At 46.2% G+C, this 21,821-nt stretch overlaps 1 protein-coding gene across 4 annotated transcripts in view; it reads left to right on the top strand.

Annotated features, from left to right (window-relative positions):
* Positions 1-21,821, top strand: part of IQSEC3 (IQ motif and Sec7 domain ArfGEF 3) — a 100,055-nt gene that overhangs the window by 63,111 nt on the left and 15,123 nt on the right. For all 4 annotated transcript variants that reach the window (XM_066549517.1, XM_066549521.1, XM_066549520.1 and 1 more), the window contains 4 exons: positions 3,854-4,932; positions 9,129-9,290; positions 19,311-19,433; positions 20,046-20,212. In XM_066549517.1, the coding sequence (XP_066405614.1) occupies positions 3,854-4,932; positions 9,129-9,290; positions 19,311-19,433; positions 20,046-20,212 (1,531 nt within the window). The remainder of the gene's footprint in view (positions 1-3,853; positions 4,933-9,128; positions 9,291-19,310; positions 19,434-20,045; positions 20,213-21,821) is intronic.

Below are 21,821 nucleotides of genomic sequence, written 5' to 3'. Positions count from 1 at the left end.
CGTGTCCTACGGATAAAGGAAAACACTCCATTAACAAATATCCCTTATAGCAACGTCCTGCATTGTGAGAGGCTGGAGGGAGGGAGAAGCATTAAAAATGAGTGACATGCATGCTTTTTAAGTATTTTTTTCCTAATATTTTTTTGCCTTAAGTGACTCAGATTCTGTCCCTGAGCCTGATTCTTTTCTGGTTATAACATGGTGGCAACCTGGGTAGAAAACCAGTGCTAACAGAGAATAAGTGGTCTCTCCTGGCAGATTTATAAATTTATGCCTACAGCACCAAAGCCATGGGGTGTGCACCTCAGATGTTTGGCCATATCCAGGCCTGCAGTTTGGCTTGCCTTGACCTTGTTAAATCTCCCTTCATACGCAATCCCTCGTGGCAGTGGATATTTCACAGCCATTTCTAATTCAGCCACAATTGCTCAGAATGAGTGTTCATACTGAGGCCCAGAAATGTATTAAGCTAATTATTCTTTGAAATCCCCCCCTGATCCCCCTCCTGCTCTCCCCTTCCTTTGGCGCCGGCTGTCGGATCATTCCCCAGAGAAGAGTAGCTTTAAGTAGGCAATTACTTGTAATTCGTGGGGTTTATTAGGAGCAAGAGAAGGCCAATCATGTCTGGCCTTTCTCAGCTCTCAGATGAGAACAGAAGGTTCCTCCAGCCATCCAGACTTATATCTCCATTACCCATGACTGCTGTGGTGCTAACAGACGCCCTCCCCTCCTCTGGAGGGGAAGAACACAAGCTACAGCTGTGTGAAATCCTTAATTCCTTTGGACTGTCAGTTAGCTCAGTCTGACAGCAAATGAGTATGTCTCAGACATCCATAAGCAGCAAATGTCTGGGCAACAGCAAAGAAAGAGAGACAGAGACCCACTGCTAGCAAACAAGGGTGGGGAGGGCACTTCACTCTATGGGGATGCTGCATATAGCTCTGCCAGTCTTCTCAAGCATCCCTTGGAACACTCCCTGTCCCTGCTATGCCTGCTGAAAGATACTGTAGGATTCCCCTTGCTTTGGACAGTGCCAGCAGGCAGTGGATCACATGCAGAACTCAGCCTTGCACCCCTGGTATGAACTAGAAAACAAACTAGTTGATGAGGAGCCCTCTCACTTCAGATCTTGTTCTGCTCCTTAATGCCTTAGTCCTTTGGGAGGACTGAGATTATGGACTGCAAAAAGCTGGTGATGTTTTTTATCGAGGTACTGACAGCTTGCTCTGTTCCTTTAGACTTTTAGAAGGATCTCTCCTCACTAGCTATTAAAGCCTGCCATTTTTGGCACTGTCCTTGCATGAGATAAACTGGCCTTTTACTTTAGATCAGCAATGACATCTTGTCTTGGCCTCTAATAAGATCAGAGCATATGAATTTCTTGTTTTCAGAATTAGCTCTCACCTCCTTGGAAACCTCAGATAATTGTAAGGCTCTTGCTTCTGCTTTATTTTGCATTTTACTGTTATTCTGTCCCTCTCATTTGTTCCTCTTTTTCTCCTAACACAATTAGCTCTACATTTTCATTAACCAGATCATTATTATTTCATTAACCAGATCATTATTTCAATGGTGAGTAGTCAGTAATAACTGTCTGGGTTGGGCCTTTGCAGGTTACTGATGTAATTTATATTTATTTGCATAAGCCTTCATCCTGAAGGAATGGGTCAAGGGATAGTTCAGTCTCTTTCCAGGCAGGCCAACTTTAAAGACATGTATCCGGAGTGTTGGTTTTATGGCAGGATTTAAGATGTCCTTGTTTATCCAAAAGGCCTGCTGCCAGGTCTTGTGGTAAATGACACTGTACCCATGATTATTGGGGGGGTGATTTTTAGCAACATTTATGCAGACCATTTCTGGGAGGGCAGCAGTGAAAGTATTAGGCAAATGTTCTTTAAATTAGGGGTAAACAGAGCTCTGAGCCAGCTACCTCTGCAACTGCAGTGGCCAACGCCATCACTAAGAAAATTGCTGGTATTTCTTAGTGCTGGGCTTTGATGTTCGCCTTTGACAGACCATGAGCTCAAGGGCAAGGCAGGCAGAAAACAGAATCACCTGATCACCTGATGTTTGAGCACAAGGCAAAGGTCCCTGCTTCATGTCCAGAGAGGGAAATATGAAAGGATGTGCTCCCCATCCCACTCTCTTCCCTAAATGTCAGCCTCCCAGTGCTTGCTCCACAGCCAGGACACCAGTGCAGACACAAAATGGGGCTGGGCTTAGGTTGCTCCTCTCTGCCTGTCATCTCCCAAGGTCACATTATCTTCCTCTACTTCCAGAGGAGTCAGTATTGGAAAGATTCCAGAGGTCATTTACACTTCTCATAGCTGTCAGGTCAGGTCTTTACGTGTACCTACATCACTCACTGGTGGTTTTATCTGTAACTTACGTCATGCTATGAAAAAGAAGGAAGCAGGTGACACAACATGACTCTGTGAGCTCATGCTTCAGTCTCACTTGGACTGTGAAAGCAATTTGCACTTAAATTCAGATCTTGTGGAGCTCAGCTTTTCAAACTGTGAGTACTGGGCCAACAAGGCATGGTGAGGGACAAGTGCTGTGTCTGGGGATGAGGATGCAGTCAGTAAAACTTGTCCTTTGGTTCTGCTAATGAGCTCAAATTCACCTCATGACTGATGCAGTGACTCCTCTGCTAATTCAGGACTGACTTCACCAGCACTCTCAGTCCTGCCTTTCAACTTTTTTTTGGTTTTTCTACATGTGTGCAGACACATATTAACGCTACAGTCTGCACCTGCACTCTGCCCTGTGTAGTGCCAATGATAGCTTATAGCCTAAACCTCAGTGAAGGTAGTTTGAGTTCATTCTCCTTTTTTTTTAACCCCATCTTCCACCTTCATCTTCACACTGTCCCCCTTTTCCTCTGTCAGTCATTCATTGGAACCAAATCATCTGTCATTCTCCTGGAATTTGTTAGTGAAAGCCCAGCTGCAGAGGAAGAGTGGGGGGATTTCCAGGAAGTTTAAATTCTAGACTACAGGAACAGCCATACACACCTGCTTTGCTGAAGCCAGTTGAGATGGTGTGTGTCGATGTATTTACATGTGTTTGTCGTTACCAGCTCAGGTAAATCCTCCTTCTGCATTTTTTATTATCTTGTCTCAACATTTAAAATTCTGACTTTTTTCCTTTCAAAACTGAGAGTCTTTCTTTTTCTGGGTATTTTTCTTTTCATTGCTGGCTGACACCTGAAAAATTCAGATATCAAACAGGAAGACACTTTGGGATTCAGAGTACTTTTTAAAAGACACAACCCAGAACAAGCTCAGCCTCCACTAACTTATATGGAAGTTTATGTTTCTTGCTAACTGCTAGATCAAGCCAGCATTCTTTGTGTTTAATTTTTTTTTCCATTTTCTGAATGATTTCTCCTTTTGCTAAGAGTATTTCCTAAGGTTGCTAAGAAGGAGAGAAGCATTAGTAACACTCTGAGACAAGAGATAATGCTTGACATTACCAGAGCACTGCTGAGCAGGAAGACATATTGCTGGAATGTTGTATCTGCAGTGATGAACCTGCCCTAAAGGCCATCAGAAGTGAGTCTGCAAGGGAAGGGCACCTGCAGGCTCCAGCTTTTATGACTGGCACTCTAGGAAGAGGCAGGATCTCATTACAGCTGTGAGGAAGCTCATGGCGCTGATGATTTATCCAGTCATGCCCAAATGGGAACCTTCTGTTGAAATCAGGGGCATGGCATTGCAGGGAAAAGTTAATTCGGTGTCAGAAGTTCCTTTGAGAGTCATTGAAGACTGATCAGTGTAGGAAGTTGGACAATAAGAAGCCATCAGGAGGCAATCAGCAAGAACTAACGTATCTGCTGTCTGTTTTTCAGATCGAAATGCTAGAACACAAATACGGCGGCCACCTGGTGTCCCGCAGGGCAGCCTGTACCATCCAGACCGCGTTCCGGCAGTACCAGCTCAGCAAGAACTTTGAGAAGATCCGCAACTCCCTGCTGGAGAGCCGCATGCCGCGCCGCATCTCCCTGAGGAAAGTCCGCGTGCAGAACTCGGAGAGCTTCTCCGCGGAGAAGGCCCTGGTGGAGGGGTACAACTTCGTGGGCATCCCGCTGGTGAGGTCCCCGTCCCTGCCGGCCACTATCAGTGGGGCACTAACCGAGCTGGAGGACTCCTTCACTGAACAAGTTCAGTCCCTGGCGAAATCCATCGATGACGCCCTCAGCACCTGGAGCCTCAAGACCATGTGCTCCCTGCAAGATGGGGGCTCCTACCAGATCAGGGAGACCTTCAGTGCTAGCTCCATGCAGCCAAACCAAGACTTAGAGGCTGAGCTACAGGATCAGGAGAAGGAGGAAGGTCTCCTGCCAGATACTCTACCCAAGAGCAGCAGCACTCTCATGATGGCTTTTCGAGATGTCACAGTGCAGATCGACAACAAGAACATCTCTGTCTCATCATCTACCTCGGTGTCCATGGCAAACTGTCTCAGCAGCAACGACCAGGCTGGGCTGTCTCCAGCTACCAAGGCTGAAGAAAGCCCAGGAGAAGGGGAGGGAGAAGCCAGTGAACTACTGTCTGCCCCAGAGAGCTTACCTGAGAACAGCCTCACTTCCACCGAGGTGGATGTCAGTACCAATGGCACAGGGGACAGCAGCGCTGAGCCGGATCAGATGGCGGTGCAGAAGCTCCAGTTTGATGCAAGCAATGAGGCAGGACAAAGCAAAGGCTTGGAGTCTGAGAATGCAGACAACTCAGAGCAGCTGAGCAGCAGCAGCACCTCCACCTCAGCCAAGTCAGCCTCTGAGGTGTCCTCAAAAGAAGCCCTGCAGGCCATGATCCTCAGTCTCCCAAGGTACCACTGCGAGAACCCAGCCAGCTGCAAGTCGCCCACACTTTCCACAGACACCATGAGGAAACGCCTGTACCGCATTGGGCTGAACCTCTTTAATATGTAAGTGACTCTTCCTCTATTTCCCAGCCAGTGTTATGCTTCACAGGAACAGATGATGGCAGGTTCTTGGTCTAGATCCATCTCCAGGGAAGTTCATCCATATTCAAGGGCATGACCATCCGGGTATGCAGTGCACAACACAGGTTGGCTTCCCAGAAGCTCTTTCCCTAAATTCTCCCGAGTACTGTCCTTCTCTTCTGCCTAACAGAGGAACAAGCCCATGAGCAGTGCCCATGCTCTCACAATTCACTGAACCTTCAGTTCCAGTTGCTGTCCATTTGGCATCCACCAGCTGAGCCTGGGCTCACTCTGCTTCACTCTGTTGCAAAGGAGCCCTAAGCTACAGTCCTAGCTTAGTTTGGTGCAAGTCCTACCCTGCACCAAACATAGCTAGGACTGTAAACCCAGCTCTGGTTACTTAACACAGGGCAATTCCAAGTAAAGAGAGAGGGAGACAGAGGTAGAGCTGAGCTTAGCTAGCCCAGTATGAGTCATAATGATAAAATTTCTCTCTGGCTGTCATTTTCCTTCAGATACTTGGGTATATTTTCACCTGACAGACCAGGTTTAGTCACCTGTCTCTGACATATCTGAGTTTGATATCCTATGAGGAGGCTGTAGGTGTGAAAGCAAAAGCAGAGCAGAGGTCACCATCAGAAGAGCTTAACTCACAGGGTCACACGTGGATAGGCAGAAAGGAGCTGAGCTCCCTTAAGATTTAGATTTGCTCATTGCCTTTTAATGAGACTTTTGTCATCTAAGCAAGCCATGAGAAGTACTGGGTTTTGCTTTATCATCACACTCTCATATCTCTGTCTTTGTTTCCATTTGAGTCCCCTAATAATGAGGATGCAATATACCCATACTAGGAGAATGTTTCTCCACACATTAGCGTGGGCATTTTAGTCAAAGCAAAGACTGATCATTATGCAGCCCTAGGCAGAAGTTTTTCACAGACAAAGGGGCAATGCACAGGATTTATATATGTGTACCATGTAGGCTCCAGGAGGCAGGGAACAGGAAGAGAGTTTTTAGGGTTGGTCTCAGAGCACACCCAGAAGTGAAGTGGTGTTAGGTCAGACAGATTTGGGACTCTTACAGATCTGAGAGGGACATATTTCCAGTTCTGAGTACAGGTTGGAGGACAGGAGTGAGAAAAATAACTTGTTAGCTCTGGGGAATGATGTCTTTCTTCAATCTCTGAGCAGTGTCTAAGGGACATGTGGCTCCCCTTGTAGTTTCTTCTCCAAGGGGCTGGGAGGGCCATTAAGCTTTCTGCAGTTATTTGGTTGTGGCTTTCCCTGTCTATTTCCAGGGAGAAGCCAGTTTACTCTTGTGGGGTTTGGGATGTAGGCACTGATCTGTAGGCCATGGAGCTGAGGCTGTTTGTGTGTGTGTGTGTGCACATCCTTTTTCCTGGCTTTCCCTGGAGCAGGAGCTGAAAGCCTGCAGTTTCCAGTGGGAACTGCCACAGTCTCTCTGGCTTTGCTGTGCATTTTTGGAAGGGAGTGCTCTGGCTTGGAGCAGGCCCCTGGAAACACATCGATGCAGTGGCACTTTCCCCATCCCTGCTGCACCGTGAGGGGGTGAAATCCCTGGAATGGTGAGTGCTTCATTATGCAGCACTGCTGTGATAGCTCAGCGTGTGTGGGCAGCTGGCTGCGTGGGCAGAGGGAAAGACAGCAGGACTGAGGAATCCCGCAGCATTTGCTGGCTCTGCCTAACACCCCTGCAGCACCAAAAATGAATAGCAGGGACCAGGCTCAGGAGAGAGAGGAGTAGAGTTGTCTGCTGCACCTTTGGGTAAAAGCTTCGTGCTGCACTACGTGGGATACATCTGCAGGTGTTCAGTGGCAGAGATGCTGTATTGCTATCAGGATTTTGTGCAGAACAAATTGAATCCTGGGAAAAACTGATGAAAGGCTGCTGTTAGTGAAAGAATTTTTTGAGTTATAGTCCAGGCAGTGCAGGAGGACTGTCACAGCTGTACTGTTTTATCCTGCATCCTTTGATGGCATTGTGTGTACCATCTCTACTGAAACCTGCACATCCATTCTATGCGTGCATTTTTCTGGCCATATTAAACTCTCAGCTCCTCTGGAGTGGATCCAAAGTCAGTCCAGTGACTTTGGAGTCACACAGGTGTAACTGAGTTCATCCTTGTGTTGTGAACACCGTACTGTCCCTTGCAAAATACCACAGTGTGCAGGTGGATGTGCATTTTATGAATCTCTGGTGCTTAGTTTGACTTGTGTCCCAACCATATCACCTTTGCACTTAGCAGGGAACTCTGCCTGTACTCTTCAGCAGTGAACCAGTAGGTCTGTATGATAATAAAGAAGGTGTATTGTTGCTTTTCCCTGAAGAAGGCCTGGGGTTTTCACTATCAGATCTTGCACCTCTCCTGTTTATAAATTTAATGGGCTGATTATTCTTGCAGCCCTCTCCCCAGCAATGCCACACTGCCCAGGATATTTTCTTTTGACATTACAGAGTAAGCAGAGCTATTTCAAGCCCATCTACTTTTTACATGTCCGTGAGGCCCCTGTAAGGAGCAGGCCATTCTGCTGAATGCAGCTCCCCTTATAGCTAGACATATGTTGCTCACCCACATACTTCACCACCTGACAATGTCACAGTCTGTGCCTGTGCATATCATGCATTCACGTGCTCTGAAATCTCATCCTATTCTTTCCTCACCCCAGGAAACTGCCTGAGCAAACTCACTCCTTGAGCCTTGACAAGGAACCCTGAATTTGGATTAATGATGGAAGTATGACATCATATCATGAAGTCACCCTCTTACCTCTCCCAGAGAACCAAAGAAATGTGGCAATCCTCCTGCCATTGCAGTGATTCACCTGTGCACAGTGCACCATGACAGAGACCCTTCAGTGGGGCAGACTGAAATATGGGAGGAAAACTTCCTGCACAATACACACATACTGTTTGTTCTTGTCTGCAAGAAAAGGCACCACAGAGGCTCACAGCACTCCCATATACACAGGGGCTTATAAACCAGGACAGAAAGATGGGAACAGATGTTTTATCAGGGCCTTTGGCAATAGAACCAGGGGTAATGATGTTAAACTGAAGGAAGGCTGGTTTAGGTTAGACGTAAGGAAGAAGATTTTTACAATGAAGGTGGTGAAACACTGGCACAGGTTGCCCAGAGAGGTGGTGGATGCCTCATCCCGGAGATATAGAATATCAGGTAGGAGGGTTCTCTGAGCAACCTCATCCAGTTGAAAATGTCCCCACTCACTGCAGGAGGGTTGGAGTAGATGGCCTTTAAAGGTCACTCCCAACCCAAACCACTCTGCTTCTGTAAGAGCTGTGTGTGCAGGCACAGACACTGGCACATTAAGAAGCAGAAAATCACTCCCACAGCCAGGCAATCAGGCCCACTCAGCACCAGACCTGCTCTCAGAGAGATGCTCACAGCCACAGAGGGAGAAAAGCCCTCTGTCTGGGAGCTGCACACTGCTCCCTCCCTCCTTCTGACAAAGCATTCTCTGGGTGCCTTCTCTCACACACAAAGATTTCTGCCTGAGGGCATGAATCAATAGAGAAAGGAAGAAAATCACAGCTAAGGGTGGGGGGAGTAGAAGAGAGGTAAACAAATCTGAGTATGGGATTTCTGTTCAGGCAGCCAACATCAAGCTCAGGTGAGGAAGGTAAAAAAGTATCACTCTACAATGAATGTTGAAAATCTATGAAAAACAAAATTATTTGTTTAACAGAAAAAATGCCCACTTTTGGTTATTCCCCTTGGAGCCTTGAGCCTCATTTGCCCATAGACCATGGCAGCAATGTCTCAGGAATTTCTTCACAGAGGGAAGGGCCTCTGACTGTGGAGCAGATGGATGGCAGAAGAGTCACTTATGAGGTGTGGTACAATGCAGTAGGATCTGTTGTGGCAGTGGGATGCCACTTGTGATTACCAGGTGACAGCAGGTGCTGCAAGTGACACAACAGGTCCTATGACATCATTTTGTCCTCAGCAGCAGCCAGGGGGGCCCACAGCAAGTCACTTTCCCTCACCCCAACCAGTCCCGTTGCTGACATGCCGTGAACGGATAGGAGCCCAGGCACATACCAAGGGCTGCACTGATGCAAGCCATGGGGTGAGCCAGAGGCAACAATGCCTCCAAGAGCTCATGCAAACTCACCATGTCTCTGTCCTTCCCTTCCAGAAACCCAGACAAAGGGATCCAGTTCCTGATCTCGCGAGGCTTCATCCCAGACACCCCCATTGGGGTGGCACACTTCCTGCTGCAGCGCAAGGGCCTCAGCCGCCAGATGATTGGGGAATTCCTGGGCAACAGCAAGAAGCAGTTCAACAGGGATGTTCTGGAGTAAGTGTGGAAATCTCTTCCCCTCCTCCCTCCACTCTAAAGGTGTTGCCAGCTCTACCCCTGGCTGCACCAGCAAGCACTCCATGCCCCTTTGCCCCCACTCTTCAGGAACTCCACCATTGCCAGTCCCTATCTGGCATCCCCCACACATTTCCCAGCTATGTGTGTCACCCTTCATATCATCACTTCTCTCATTTCAGTCCTTCCTCAGCAGGCCTGCGGTCACCTAGCAGGAGCTCAGCACTGTCAGGTGGTAGAACAAGTGCTGCTGGCAGGTTTGGGGGCTGGGAAACTCTTTGGCTGAGGTCTCATCCCATCCATATCAAGTCCCTTTGATGCCTTCTGGGAAGTACTAAGAGAGACAGAGGAGGAAAAATATCTGCTTCTTGCTATGAGACCAGTCGGGAGAAGTGAATGCTGGCTATATACTCAGTTCTCTTTCTGTCCAGGTTGGAAATTGGTGGCCTTTTGAGTTGGTCCAACTGCATTATGAGGATAATTACAAGGTCCTGTTTGTGGTGATGAGGAGGCCTGCCTATGAAAAGATGCTTGTCATTGCTACTAAGGGCTTGTCATTGCCACAGCAGCCATGGAGCACTGAGGAGCATCCCCAGTCCAAAATCTCCAACAAGCTGAGCTGCCCCATTACAGAACAAAATCTGAGGTTCCCTTCCTGCTTCTGTTCAGTGGCTGCCTTTGCTGGATTGTTTCTTTCAGTTCTTTCACCGTCACCCTCTCCTGGTCACAAGCCATGCATCTCTCAGCCTGCACATCTTTCCTCTTTCAAGTCTGGTTCATTCAGAGACTCATTTCAAGGCATGACCAGCACTCAGCTGTGTCTTTCTTTTATTATGCAGAAGCACAACTCTTAGTGAGAGCTGCTTTCCATTAGACAGGAAGTCCTTTGCACTGCGTCCTTTATTACATTCTTCCAATTTTCCAAAATGTTCTCTATTTCCCTTGAATTTTGCAATGGTTTCTCTTGAATCAAACCATAAAGAAACTCCAAATCCCATCCACATACCACTTCTACTCCAGAGAAAAACTGGAGGATGCCAAAGTTCAAGAGCCAAATCTAGGCCTAAATTTTAAAATTAATTCCAGCTGCAATTGCTACTTCTTATTTCTGCAGGTACCCACGTGACCTTTGAGCCATCTCTTTTTTTAATATACTGTAGGAGTATTGATTTGTCCAGCAACAATACACATGTGCTGTCCAGTCTCTTCACACTGAGAACTACAATTAAAAGTAATTGCCTCTTTTTCTCCAGTAAGCATTGTGTGGGCTGCTTCCCCTCACAGATAATCTGCTCAGGTCCAAACCTAGCCTCTGCACACACAGGGGAATATTGCAACAACAACAGGTTGACACTTCCCTGTAATAGTAAATTTGGCATCATGTTCCTCTGCCTCACGTGGGACCACAAACTCAGTGTCAGCAGCTCCTGGGAGCAGTGCCTATTGCAAAGCCTGGTGTCAGCCTCCCAGCCTCAGTGCCCAGGAGCTGCTGCACTGGGGTTGCCTTTCCTTTTCCTGCATGAGGCATGGGAGCCATTGGAGCAGGTGGCCCTACTCCATCATGCTCATTACTCGCAGTTTCCACTGCCCCTCTCATGGTAACACTCCAAGTATTCAGTGAAGGAGTGACCTTGCCCATCCTGTTAACATCTGTAGAAAACAAGGCTCAAAGATGGGGACTGAGATGTTGAGGCTGTGTGTGCATGGATACATCTGGGGCAGGGACTCTGTGTACTTGAGCAGGTATCAAACAACTGGGTCTGAGTTCAGGGTTCAAACCTGTGTCTGATCTTGCCAGGCCACAGATGATATGCTTGCACTGTCAATCTGTGCTGCCATCCCCTCTTCACAATAAATGCCTAATTTGTCTTCCATAAAGGCAAAGATAAAAACTGGAGGATAAAAGATAAAAGTAGACTTAAAATATATGTAGAATATTCTAAAACGGGAAGGAAAAAACATGCACATTCAGCTGGTTGTAGCTGTGCCATTTGAAGGTACTTTCTTCCTGTGCCAGTTCTGAGCTTGGGGGTATGCTTGAGCATAGTTGGTGAGTTTTGCAAGCAAATTTTTCATCAGCTGCTCGTGAGAGCTGGATGGGCAATGGCTGCACACCCAGCAGTGTGCCATGCATGGAAATAAGGCATTGAAAGGAGAAATCATGGCCCAGAATTATAATCCTGGATATTTTTCCTGTCCATGCTGCAGGAAGAAGAGGGCTGGCAGTGTAGTGTAGTATGCTGGCATTTCCAGTGCACTGTATCTCGAGGGCTGGTCACAACTTACGAGCTGTTTCTATGAGAGCAAGAGGCAGATCAGGGACCTTTTGGCATTTTAGAGCTGCCTAAGACCTTGTCTGGTTCTCATTCCCCATCCAACTCCCATCAAACTAGCTCAGGAACACTGGCACAGGTTGGGAGGACAGACTCTGCAAGGGCTGTCTCGCTGTCCCCACATCCACCCACGCTCAGTAAAGGTACATGGCATTCCCTGGAGAGCATGCAGCAGACAGAAGAGCTCATACAGTAGCTTTTGCACAATTTGCCCAATACCACAGTCATTTTTGTGGCCCAAATGGGCAGAAGAAGAACAGGCACTTAGTCCTGCTGAGGTCAAATGGCCAGGCAGGGTGGCCATGAGCAGGCAGTAGTGCTTGGACAGGCTGTGATCACCTGCAGTGAGGGAGCCTGTATGCAGGAAGAGATGTCTGTGCTCTTTCACATCCCAAACCTGACCCTGGAGCCTCCTCTACCTCCCAAAAGCAAGTTCAATTATTGATGCTACTTGCTGTGTTAGTTTAGCTTTTGCTTGATGTGAAAACTTATGTTGCAATTGTGTATTGTGAGCGATGTTTCTATTGCATCCAGGTTGAATTAACTCAGCTGCATGAATAAATAATAGCACAGCTCTTAAAACATCTGCAAAAGTGTCAGCCTCCCTTGTGCATTCTGAGGCAGGGCAGAGCTGCCCAGGTTATAAACTCCAGACTCAGCTGTATTGTCCAGACTTAGGTCTGTAGAACTCTGCAGAGTTCTCTTGGCTTCTGCAGATTTTGAAGCTGTGCTGGCTGACAGAGAAGGCTGTTCCTGCTGTCAAACAGCAGAGCTCAGGAGTGCAGGGTGGCGTTTGGCACAGTGAAGATGATCCCACTTTACTGCCACCAGTGAATGTAAAACTCCAGAGAAGTGCTATGCTGGTTGCAAAGCCTTTTATGTAAAAGGGCAGGGGTTTAGGTGAGGTAAGCATTTTATGAGGATTGAGCACTTTGGTGTGCTATTTTGCCTTCCCACACCTTCATGCCCAGCACCTAAATGCCCTGAAATTCTAATCTCCTTTCCATCTTCATGCTCTTATCTCTCAACCTTAAACTGATTTTCTTGGAACTCAAAAAAGGTGTCTGGATAATTCACAAGTAGTTCTACATGCTAGCCAGAGGAACAACAGAGAGAGCAGGAGATTTTCAACAGTTTCTGACTATAATTGACACACATGCATTGATAACACTGAACCACTCCGGTCTGTCTCTTTAGGAAGATGCAGTATGTAATTTCCTTGTATAGAAAAGACTTCAGTCTTTAAAACTAGGATTTATCTCACTTGTTGTTGGCCACCACCAAGTTTACTGTCTTCTAGAAATTTATGAATTCCTTTTGTCAATGAGAGACATGGGGCCCTCAAGAGTGTTGTTTTTCTCAGTGTGCTAGTTTAGTCTGGGTGTGCAGCTTTTAGGCATTTTGCGTTGCAGGGCATAAATCCCATTTATAACCTATTTTAAGCACCTCACAAAATAACCATTCACTGTGATCAGCATCCAGAAGGATCTAAGAAGATCCAGTAAGATCCAAGGATCTACTACAGGCTGTCCTGCAGCCAGTGAGAGGGTCACTGGAGACCTGCCCCAGGGTTTCAGTGTCTACCAGTCCAGGGAACACAGCTGGAGAGAGGTAGCCTGGCCCATTAAAGGACCTATGTGGTACTGAGCAGTTTTAATCAAATCTATTTGTCAAATACTGCAGAAAAATAATTCTGTTGCTTTGAAAAAGTCAGGCCCAAGTCATTAACACATAGTTTTAATATAAGACACGTCATCATTCTTGCATCCTTTCTTCATTCTGTGTTTATTTGTTGCTTTTGTTCTCCTTTCTTCATACTTTCCTTCACTTTAGTCCATTCTTCCCCTCCACCTGTTCCTGACTCAGGAATTACTTCCATTCATAGTTCATTCATGAACAAGATAATGTGAGTGATTTCATGAATGGAGTCAGCTGTGCTGGTACTGGATGGTTTGTGTTCAGCTTGTGGGATTTGGGAGTGCAGATGTGGCTGTCCTGGTGCACTTGTTGTCAGAGGAGAAATGGGCAGAGATTCCAGCAGAGGAGACATTGTGCTGAGTTGGGGTCTGGCTGGTGTTAGGAGCGGAAGTTGCTGTTGGAGACATTCTCCCTGGGGTTGAGGAGGTCTCCTGTCTGTCAAGCCTGTGTTGTCTTGTCCTTCTGTCATGGAAAGTCAGGGAGAGAGAAGCTGCTCTCAGAACATGCACAGCTGGGAGCCCAGCAAAGGGACTGCCTCTCAGAGAAGAATTGGGTTCCTCTTGGACAGACAGATGGACTTGTCAGGTTAGCCCAAACTACCCTTCTTTCCCCTTCTTACTGAGGATGCTACAGAGGGTCAGTAGGGCACTTTCATCACAGGAGGGTTTGAGCAGGAGCAATAAGGATGTGATGGAAACAGGACAGAGGGAAGATTGTGTTAGGCAGTTCTGACCTCCAGCTGCAAGCAGGGCTGTGGCACACACCAAATGTAAGAACAGCCCTCCCATGCCAGGCCTGTACAGGCTGAATGTGCAGCTTGAGCCTGCCTAGTCCCCAGGAAACTCAGGAAGGAGTAGATTCCCAAGTAAGTAGCCATGTGAGCTACCAAGAGCCATGGGAGGGTGAGCAGGCATGACAGCCCAGGGCAAAAACAGGCAATACAGCAATCCTGTAGCATTCCCCAAAAAGGGAAGACTAGTGTGGGCATGGTCTCCATTGTAGAGACTGTCCTTCCCCTCCGTGGGGACAACAGCACTGGGACACACACCTGTGCCCACTGGTGCATGGAATCAGGGAGTCCTGCTAACTGTTCTTTCTGTTCAGTTCCCAGATGCAGGGCAGTCTCCTTCCAGGGAGCTGAGCTCTTCTACAATGCACCCAAATCCTGATTCACCTGCAGAAAGCCTGTAGAATTAGAGAGGCTGAGAAAAGGGGTGGTTTTTATTAAATATCTTTGTGCCTTGTGATTTTAAACTTTCCACCTGGCTACCTCCCTCCTTGCTCCCTCCCTGAGTGGAGGCTGCAGGTTCATTACAGATGCTTTTAGCTGCATCCCAGCCCCTGCTGCATTGTCACCTGAGCAGAAAAGCTGGAAAATAGGTCATTACACTTGGGTGAGCAGATCCCAGCCCCACATGGTACAGCTGCTTCCTGTCTCCACTGAACCCTTTTGCCACAGGCTCTTTTGCCATGCTTAGCCCTGTGCTAAATCCTCACAGCTCTTCTGCCATTATGTCCACTCACTTTTAGGGGGATCTTTTCCCTGTAGTCTAGGAGGCTACTAGAGAAACAACAGCTAAGCATAATAATCCATCTAGGAGCCCACTCTTTGGTCCTGGAACCTGGTGTGGAATTCTCTGCTTGTGTTGCAAGGTGCCTCGGGGAACATCAAACTCCTCGTGTACACAGGTGGCCCAAGAGTCCTCAACCTCTACCCCCTTGTTCATGAGGCAGGAAGCCAGCACTTTTCCTGCTCACTTCAACAGCATGATCCAAATATCCAAAGTCATATCCTTGCAGATAGTGCGCTAAATGAATCTCTGGTTGCACTGTGAGTTCAGTTTGTGTGGCTTGTTGCAAGTTCCTGGGCAGGAAGGAGTTGAAACACGAGATTTTATAAGGTGATTACTGTGCCCCTGTATCATCATCTCTCAAGCCTCCTGGAGGTCCTGGAATACTCATCTTGCAGGTGTCCAGGTGTTTGTGGGAAAAGGAACTCAGCACTGGTTTTGGCATGTGCACATAAGTTTTTGGTTGATTCCTTGGATGCAGAGAGCCACCCACTCTCATATCCTTTGTCAGCTTCCATGGTCTCTAGCTTGGAAAGAAAAGATCTCCTTGCTCTGGTTTCACGAAGAAAAGTTGTGCTGCACTTCAGGGGATGTTTGACACAGTTACCAGAGTGCTTTTGGAAAGATAATGTGAGTCTGTGCAGGAATCTTAAGCCAGGGAAGGCTGCAAAATTTCCAGCTGTCTAGAAGAGGAGGAGGAACATGGCAGACCCATAGCACAAGGAAGAGGAGGAGGAACATGGCAGACCCATAGCACAAGGCTGGTTGGCTCTTTGAATGGACTTTGCTGTGTCAAATTTGCACACAAAAGTAACAGACAAGTCTGACCCATCTTTTTTTCTGCCTGTCTAACAGCAGAAATAGCAGCTTGGTACCTGATGGCTCCTCTAGGAGCTGTTCTTCAGACCTTTGGCACAGGATTTGTCAGATAAATCAAATCCAAGCACAGGCTGTATTTGCTTGAATCAAACATTCTTCCTAACCTGTGCTTTCTGCCTGGTCAACTTTTCTCAGTAAGCAGGACAGGGGACACCGTTCTTTGGGCTGAGAGACAAATGAAAGAGACTCCCAGGAACTGGAATTTACAAAGGAAACCTGCATCAGTCAATCTGTGAGAGAAACCCTCCTAGGAGAATCTGAGCATAACTCAAATAGCAATGCCTGTTTGAGTTTGAAAAGAGCTGTGAACAGCTGCCTTGTCCTACTTGTCCTAATGAAGGCTCCATGCTTTCTGTATTAAGGGCATTGACTTTATTACTTGAGATTTGTACACAAAGGGGAGGATGTTTTAGGGCAGCCTGTGTGGAGAGGGAAAGACTGCTCAAAGAGGGAAGGAGTAAGCAAAAGATAGATGATTTAATGCTGGGGGACTGAGGCTACTAGGGTGACCTTATTGGGTGTCCCTGGGGCATGCAAGCACACAGTGTTCACATGTCTGGAAGCAGACAATAGCAGCAAAATCACCGGGGTCAGTGCTGAGAAACACTTGCACACTGGAAAGGATTAAAAAATAATAACAAAAGCTCAAGTGCAGAGGTAGTTGCAGCTGTGAACACAATAACAACTAACAAGAGGAAAACTGTTTTTACTATCAACGATAAATTCCAAGAAGCAGAATGCCTTGATGTTAACCCAAGGGACCGAGTGTAAGTATGAGAAAAATAAAAATAAAAAAGGAAAGATGCAGTGAAGGAAGTTTTTCTTATTGCCAAGTGTTCCTGCAGTCCACCTCTTGGAGAGATAAAAACATGTTTCATAGAAGATTTCCTATGAGAGCAGCCCCTTTGATTCTCTTCCCTTGCTCCCTATTTGTTTCTGAATTTCGATTATATGGACTTTGTGCAGAGAAAGAGCCCACAATTCCTGGCTGAGGTTGTAACAAGTCCAACCTCAGGAGATACAAAGCACTTTTATGTTCAGTCTGAGCTCTTGGTAAGTTATTCTGCAGGTGTCAGCCCAGATAAACGATGATAACTCCTGAATCAATAAGGCAATGGAGGAATGCAGAGACATTTCTGAGCTGAAATCTCTGTCCTTCACCCATCTGAGGAATTGTGCAACAGATTTTTATTCTAGCAAGGCTGCACGAGGCACTCAACAGCTTAGGGCACAAACCACTTTCCAACAACCCACAGCAAACTGCAGCACTTAGAAATGACCAACAGACACAGCCCCAGTTTATCTCAGAAAGGAAGAAACTGGTAACAGCATATCCCTTTATTAGTAGAGGTTTCTTTGGCAAAATTTCCAGGTAATCCTGGGAAACAGAAGGACCCAGAAGATAGCAAATCCCCTCCCCCTCTTTTTTTCCCTATACCACTCCTCATAAAGTCCTGGGGAAAATTTCCTCCTTAATAACCTTCAATGGGGGATCAGTTTATCCTTTACCCCAAACACAATACAAAAAATTAAATAAAGGGGTTAAAGGGGCTAATAGAAGTAGCCTCCAAGGTAAAAAGCAGCAAAAAATATGAAGTTCTTGAATTTTTAATGCACTTCTAATGTCAAAGTGGCCCCATTAGCAAATTAGTGACTTTGTATTTAATGAAGGTTTAAAGAAAATGGGATTTTGGCACCTGTGATTTTCTTCAACTGTCAGACAGAAGTTCAGTTTTGAAAATTTATTTTTGGGAAAGAATAATGACAAGCAGGAAGATGAATTGTACATACCAAAGTCAGTGGAAAATAGAGTCATTCAATGCTTGTCTTTGTTAGAATAACTAGTTTTCTAGAGAGGGGACATGCAGAACATAGATCTAGACTTCAGCAAAGCTTTGGACATGAGAAATTTTTTGTTGAGAGTGGAAGAGAGAGAAATTAGCAGAGGAATAATAAACAAGGAAGTAAATTGGCTGATACAGACATTAGTGCCTACATACTCTGCTGAAATGGGAAGTTGGGCCTGAGGGACATTATGAACAGGGGTTTCTTTTGATTAATGCTGCAGTAATGACCTGAGCACAAAAGGTAGGAATATGCTAACAGAATGTGTTGAAGCCACATGAGAAAGGTGTTGTCATTACAAGTGACTGAAATATCATGCAGTAAGAATAAGAACAAGTAGATTATTTGACTAATACAGAGAGCAAGTACTGTAGTGGTAGGTTTTGGAGACTAACAGCAGGGCCTTTATAAGATGAGAATGCTTTAGTGGGAAATAAGAGAGGTGTCATGCCCTTCTTGGGATATCTAAATTGGCCATGAATTTCCAGTGGGCAGTGAATCACACCGAAATGCAAAGTGACACCAGATGAGCAGGTAATATTGCATGTCATTTCTGCACAAAAGCTTCCATTTCCTATTTTCTCTGAGCTGATTCTGATCTTATTGATATTGATACAGATGTCTAAATATCTATGTCAATATAGATGTCTATATATCTATATAGATACAGGTAAGTATCAATACATATATATGTACATGTACTTTCTCTGTATATGCTCATGTGAATGTATACGCTGTCTGTGGTGTGATCTCAGAATCTCTGCTGCTCACAGTGATCCCAAGATGCATTAGAAAGTCTCTTTTCCCAGCCCAGCAGTTGAAGAAGGACTCTTCTGGTCTCGTTCTCAAGGTTGTTTATTGTTTCTTATCTATAAAATTCTTTCTCCTGACCTGCCGAGGTCTGTTCAGCAGGTCAGACAGAGGCACACTGATTGCCCTCAGGGCACTGTTATCTTTTTATACTAAAAACTATGTGTACTTTATTTACAATTACTTCCCAATACTTATCACATATGTTAGACAGTGAGTTTCTACCTTAAACCAATCCAAAAGTGCCAACATCACCTGGAACGTGGAGGCTAGGAAGGAGAAGAAAAAAGGACAAGGCGTGCCCAAATTCCTCCATCTTGGGACCCCGAGCTCCCATTCTAAAAACCTCAAAAATCTATTTTTCACCCTGTGACAAACTAACCATTATTTTACTTAAAACTCTCTTGACTTGTAATTCTTTGTATAAAGGTGGTAATTTGCTCCATGGGTCAAGATCAAAGGCACAGGGGTCTTGGGCTCTGTGCCAAGGTCTCTGAGCTCCCCAGGCAGGGGCTTGAGTCCTCCAGGGCAGCTGGAGGAATTTCCTGGGTTTCGACAGTGTGATATGTATATATGATGGTGTATACACACACACACACACACACACACACACACACACACATATATATATGTATATATAAATATATAGTAAAGCACAAGAATTGCTCACCAGCTGTAGAATGCAGGAATCACTTGAGTGAAATCACTGCCTGTGGTAAGCAGGATCCAGGAAGCCTTAGTGATGTCTCAGGGCCTCTCCCATGGGATTTCCCTCGGGGACTGGGCCTCAGTGCCACAGTGGAGGAGCCTGCCTGGTGTCATCCACGGGAGGGTGTTCTGATGAAGGCTGTGTCCCCCTCTCACAGCTGTGTGGTGGACGAGATGGATTTCTCAGGCATGGAGCTGGATGAAGCCCTGCGGAAATTCCAGGCCCACATCCGCGTGCAGGGGGAGGCGCAGAAGGTGGAGCGGCTCATCGAGGCCTTCAGGTAAGAGCAGGAGCCCTGCAGCCCCACTGCTGCAACCAGGGGAAGCAAGGAACACAGCACAAGGCAAAAAAAACAGCAGTCATGGAGAGAATGTGCACAGAGTTCCCTTCCAGAGGTGGGGGATCATGGAGGGGCTCCTGAGGGATGGATTCCTCTGTGCTGCGTCACAGCTGTGGCCTGGTCAGAGCTTCAGTGGCATGAAGGGTACCAGGGGCCTGTCCTGATATGGCTTCCAGCAAGGGATTCCCTGTTCATTGGGAACAGGGAAGAGAAGCAGAGGGGCTTGCAGGGCTGCTTGGTTCTCCTTGGTGCATCCAGAGGAGTGCTGAGCAAGGCAGGCTGGAGCACACACCACTTGTGTACTGACACACTCTGGGTAGTCCACTCCTTCCTCACTTGCTTTTTTGCTTCCTGAGGACAAGAAGGCTGAAGTTTCAGTGGCTTACTTCAGCCACTGGGGGGGAAATTTGCCTTCAGAGAGCAGTGGGTTCCTTCTCTTATGTGTGAGAGGTGGGGTGAAAGGAACGTGATCTGCTTGTGGTAAAGCATTGCCAAGCTGGAGCAGAGGGCTCCCATGTTCCATGCTGAGTGTGTGCATCCCTCCTGCTGCAGCCAGAGGTACTGCATGTGCAACCCAGATGTGGTCCAGCAGTTCCACAACCCGGACACCATCTTCATCTTGGCCTTTGCAATCATCCTCCTCAACACAGACATGTACAGCCCCAACATCAAGCCTGACAGGAAGATGATGCTGGAGGACTTCATTCGCAATCTGAGAGGTGAGGGTTCTGCCTTGATGTTTCTTTTTTGCCCTCTTGCTTTTCTAAATTCTGCCTCGATGAAGGCAGGAAAAACCTAGTGGAACTGCCTTTCCTCAGGTCTTCTGCTGCTTGCCTGTGAGCCAGACATGGAAGGCTCTTTGAGATGCCTTCTAGGGTGCTGGGGAAGGGAAATTCTAATTAACTTTGTTTTCTGCAGAAAGATGTCCAGCCTTCTCAGAAACCAACCATTTTCCTTTGAGAGATGGCTTCATCTTTTAAGATATCTCATTTCTTGGAAACAGTCCATTGTATTAAATTTTCCTGTTGTTCAGATCCATCCTTCTTAGACCCTGCTGGGTTGTGCTAAACAAGCCCTACTTGCTGCTTTGAATATATGAACACATTTTCCTTTTATTCAGGCTAAATCTTCCCCTTCTTAATTGCCTGCAATTACTTATAGTAACTGTAGGCGTGACAGAGTTCATGCATACATTATTTCTTTGCAATTTCTGATACATCAGTTCCCCAAATCAATTTTCTTCTATTTTCAAGGTCAGTCTTTTCTATCCTGGTAATATATTGTTAAAAGCACTTTTTCAGATGTGGTCACAACATACTCATATATAGAGCTACTGCCTTGTTCTTATTTTCAGATCTAGTAACTCAGCTCAGTATTGTTTGGCCTTTTTGACATAATGTCTAGACAAATTATTGTCTAATTTCCCAGCCATATTCATTCCTAGGTCATCTTAGGTCAGCCATTTTCCAAGTTTCTCTTAATGCACATCTGCAATTCATATAAAGCTCCCTCAAAGTTTTTCCAGCATAAATTCCTGTCTTTTCTAAAGATTTTGCATTTTTCTGGGTTCCTTTGACTTGTTTCTTTGTCCTGATTTCTGTTCAGAAAGTGTCATCTGAGCCTCCCACACCTTCCACAATTTGTCATCTGGTTCAGACTAGTATAATGTGACACTGAGGCCCTCTTTCAAGTGAATTCCACAGATACTGAATGGGTCTGCTACCTGCCATCACCCCCTTTAGTATTACAATTGACAGCACTAACAAAAGAGGGGTGTTTTTTTTAAATGTTAACTTACACTTAGAGTTGCCTTAAAAACTGTCAGTTCACACCACAATGAATTAAATCAGCATGAGGGTCACTCATCTCCAGTGTGCAACACACCCCAACTCATTAGAGCAAGTGAATGTCACCCCATCACAGCCAGGCAGAGACACTTCAATCCAAACTCACCTGCAGGCCAATGCCCAGGCCAGCAGCTTCAGCAGCCTGTGTTGGAATTGTTATTTTGGATACATTTGCAAGGACGTAGGTAAGGGAGCAGGACATCTCAATGCCTTTCCATTTTTCAGCAGGTCCTCACCTGCATCACTCAGGATAGTACATCTCAGACCAGGGAGCTGCAGGGAATGCAGAGAAAACCAATATTAAATGACTGGAGGAATTCAGTTTGGAGGAAGGACTGAAAACTTGATTTTCAGTGTTTGGCTCAGGGAAGGGTGAAAAAAAACTTTTCTGCCAGGCTCTGAAGGGTCAGATAGCAAAATCTGGAGAATTATCTAAGGAGACGTAAACGAGGAAAGGGGCAGGGTCAAGGCAGAGATACCA

Source organism: Molothrus aeneus, chromosome 5, assembly GCF_037042795.1.
Source record: "Molothrus aeneus isolate 106 chromosome 5, BPBGC_Maene_1.0, whole genome shotgun sequence".
Taxonomy (NCBI): domain Eukaryota; kingdom Metazoa; phylum Chordata; class Aves; order Passeriformes; family Icteridae; genus Molothrus; species Molothrus aeneus.
This window is presented reverse-complemented; position numbering and strand designations above follow the sequence as displayed.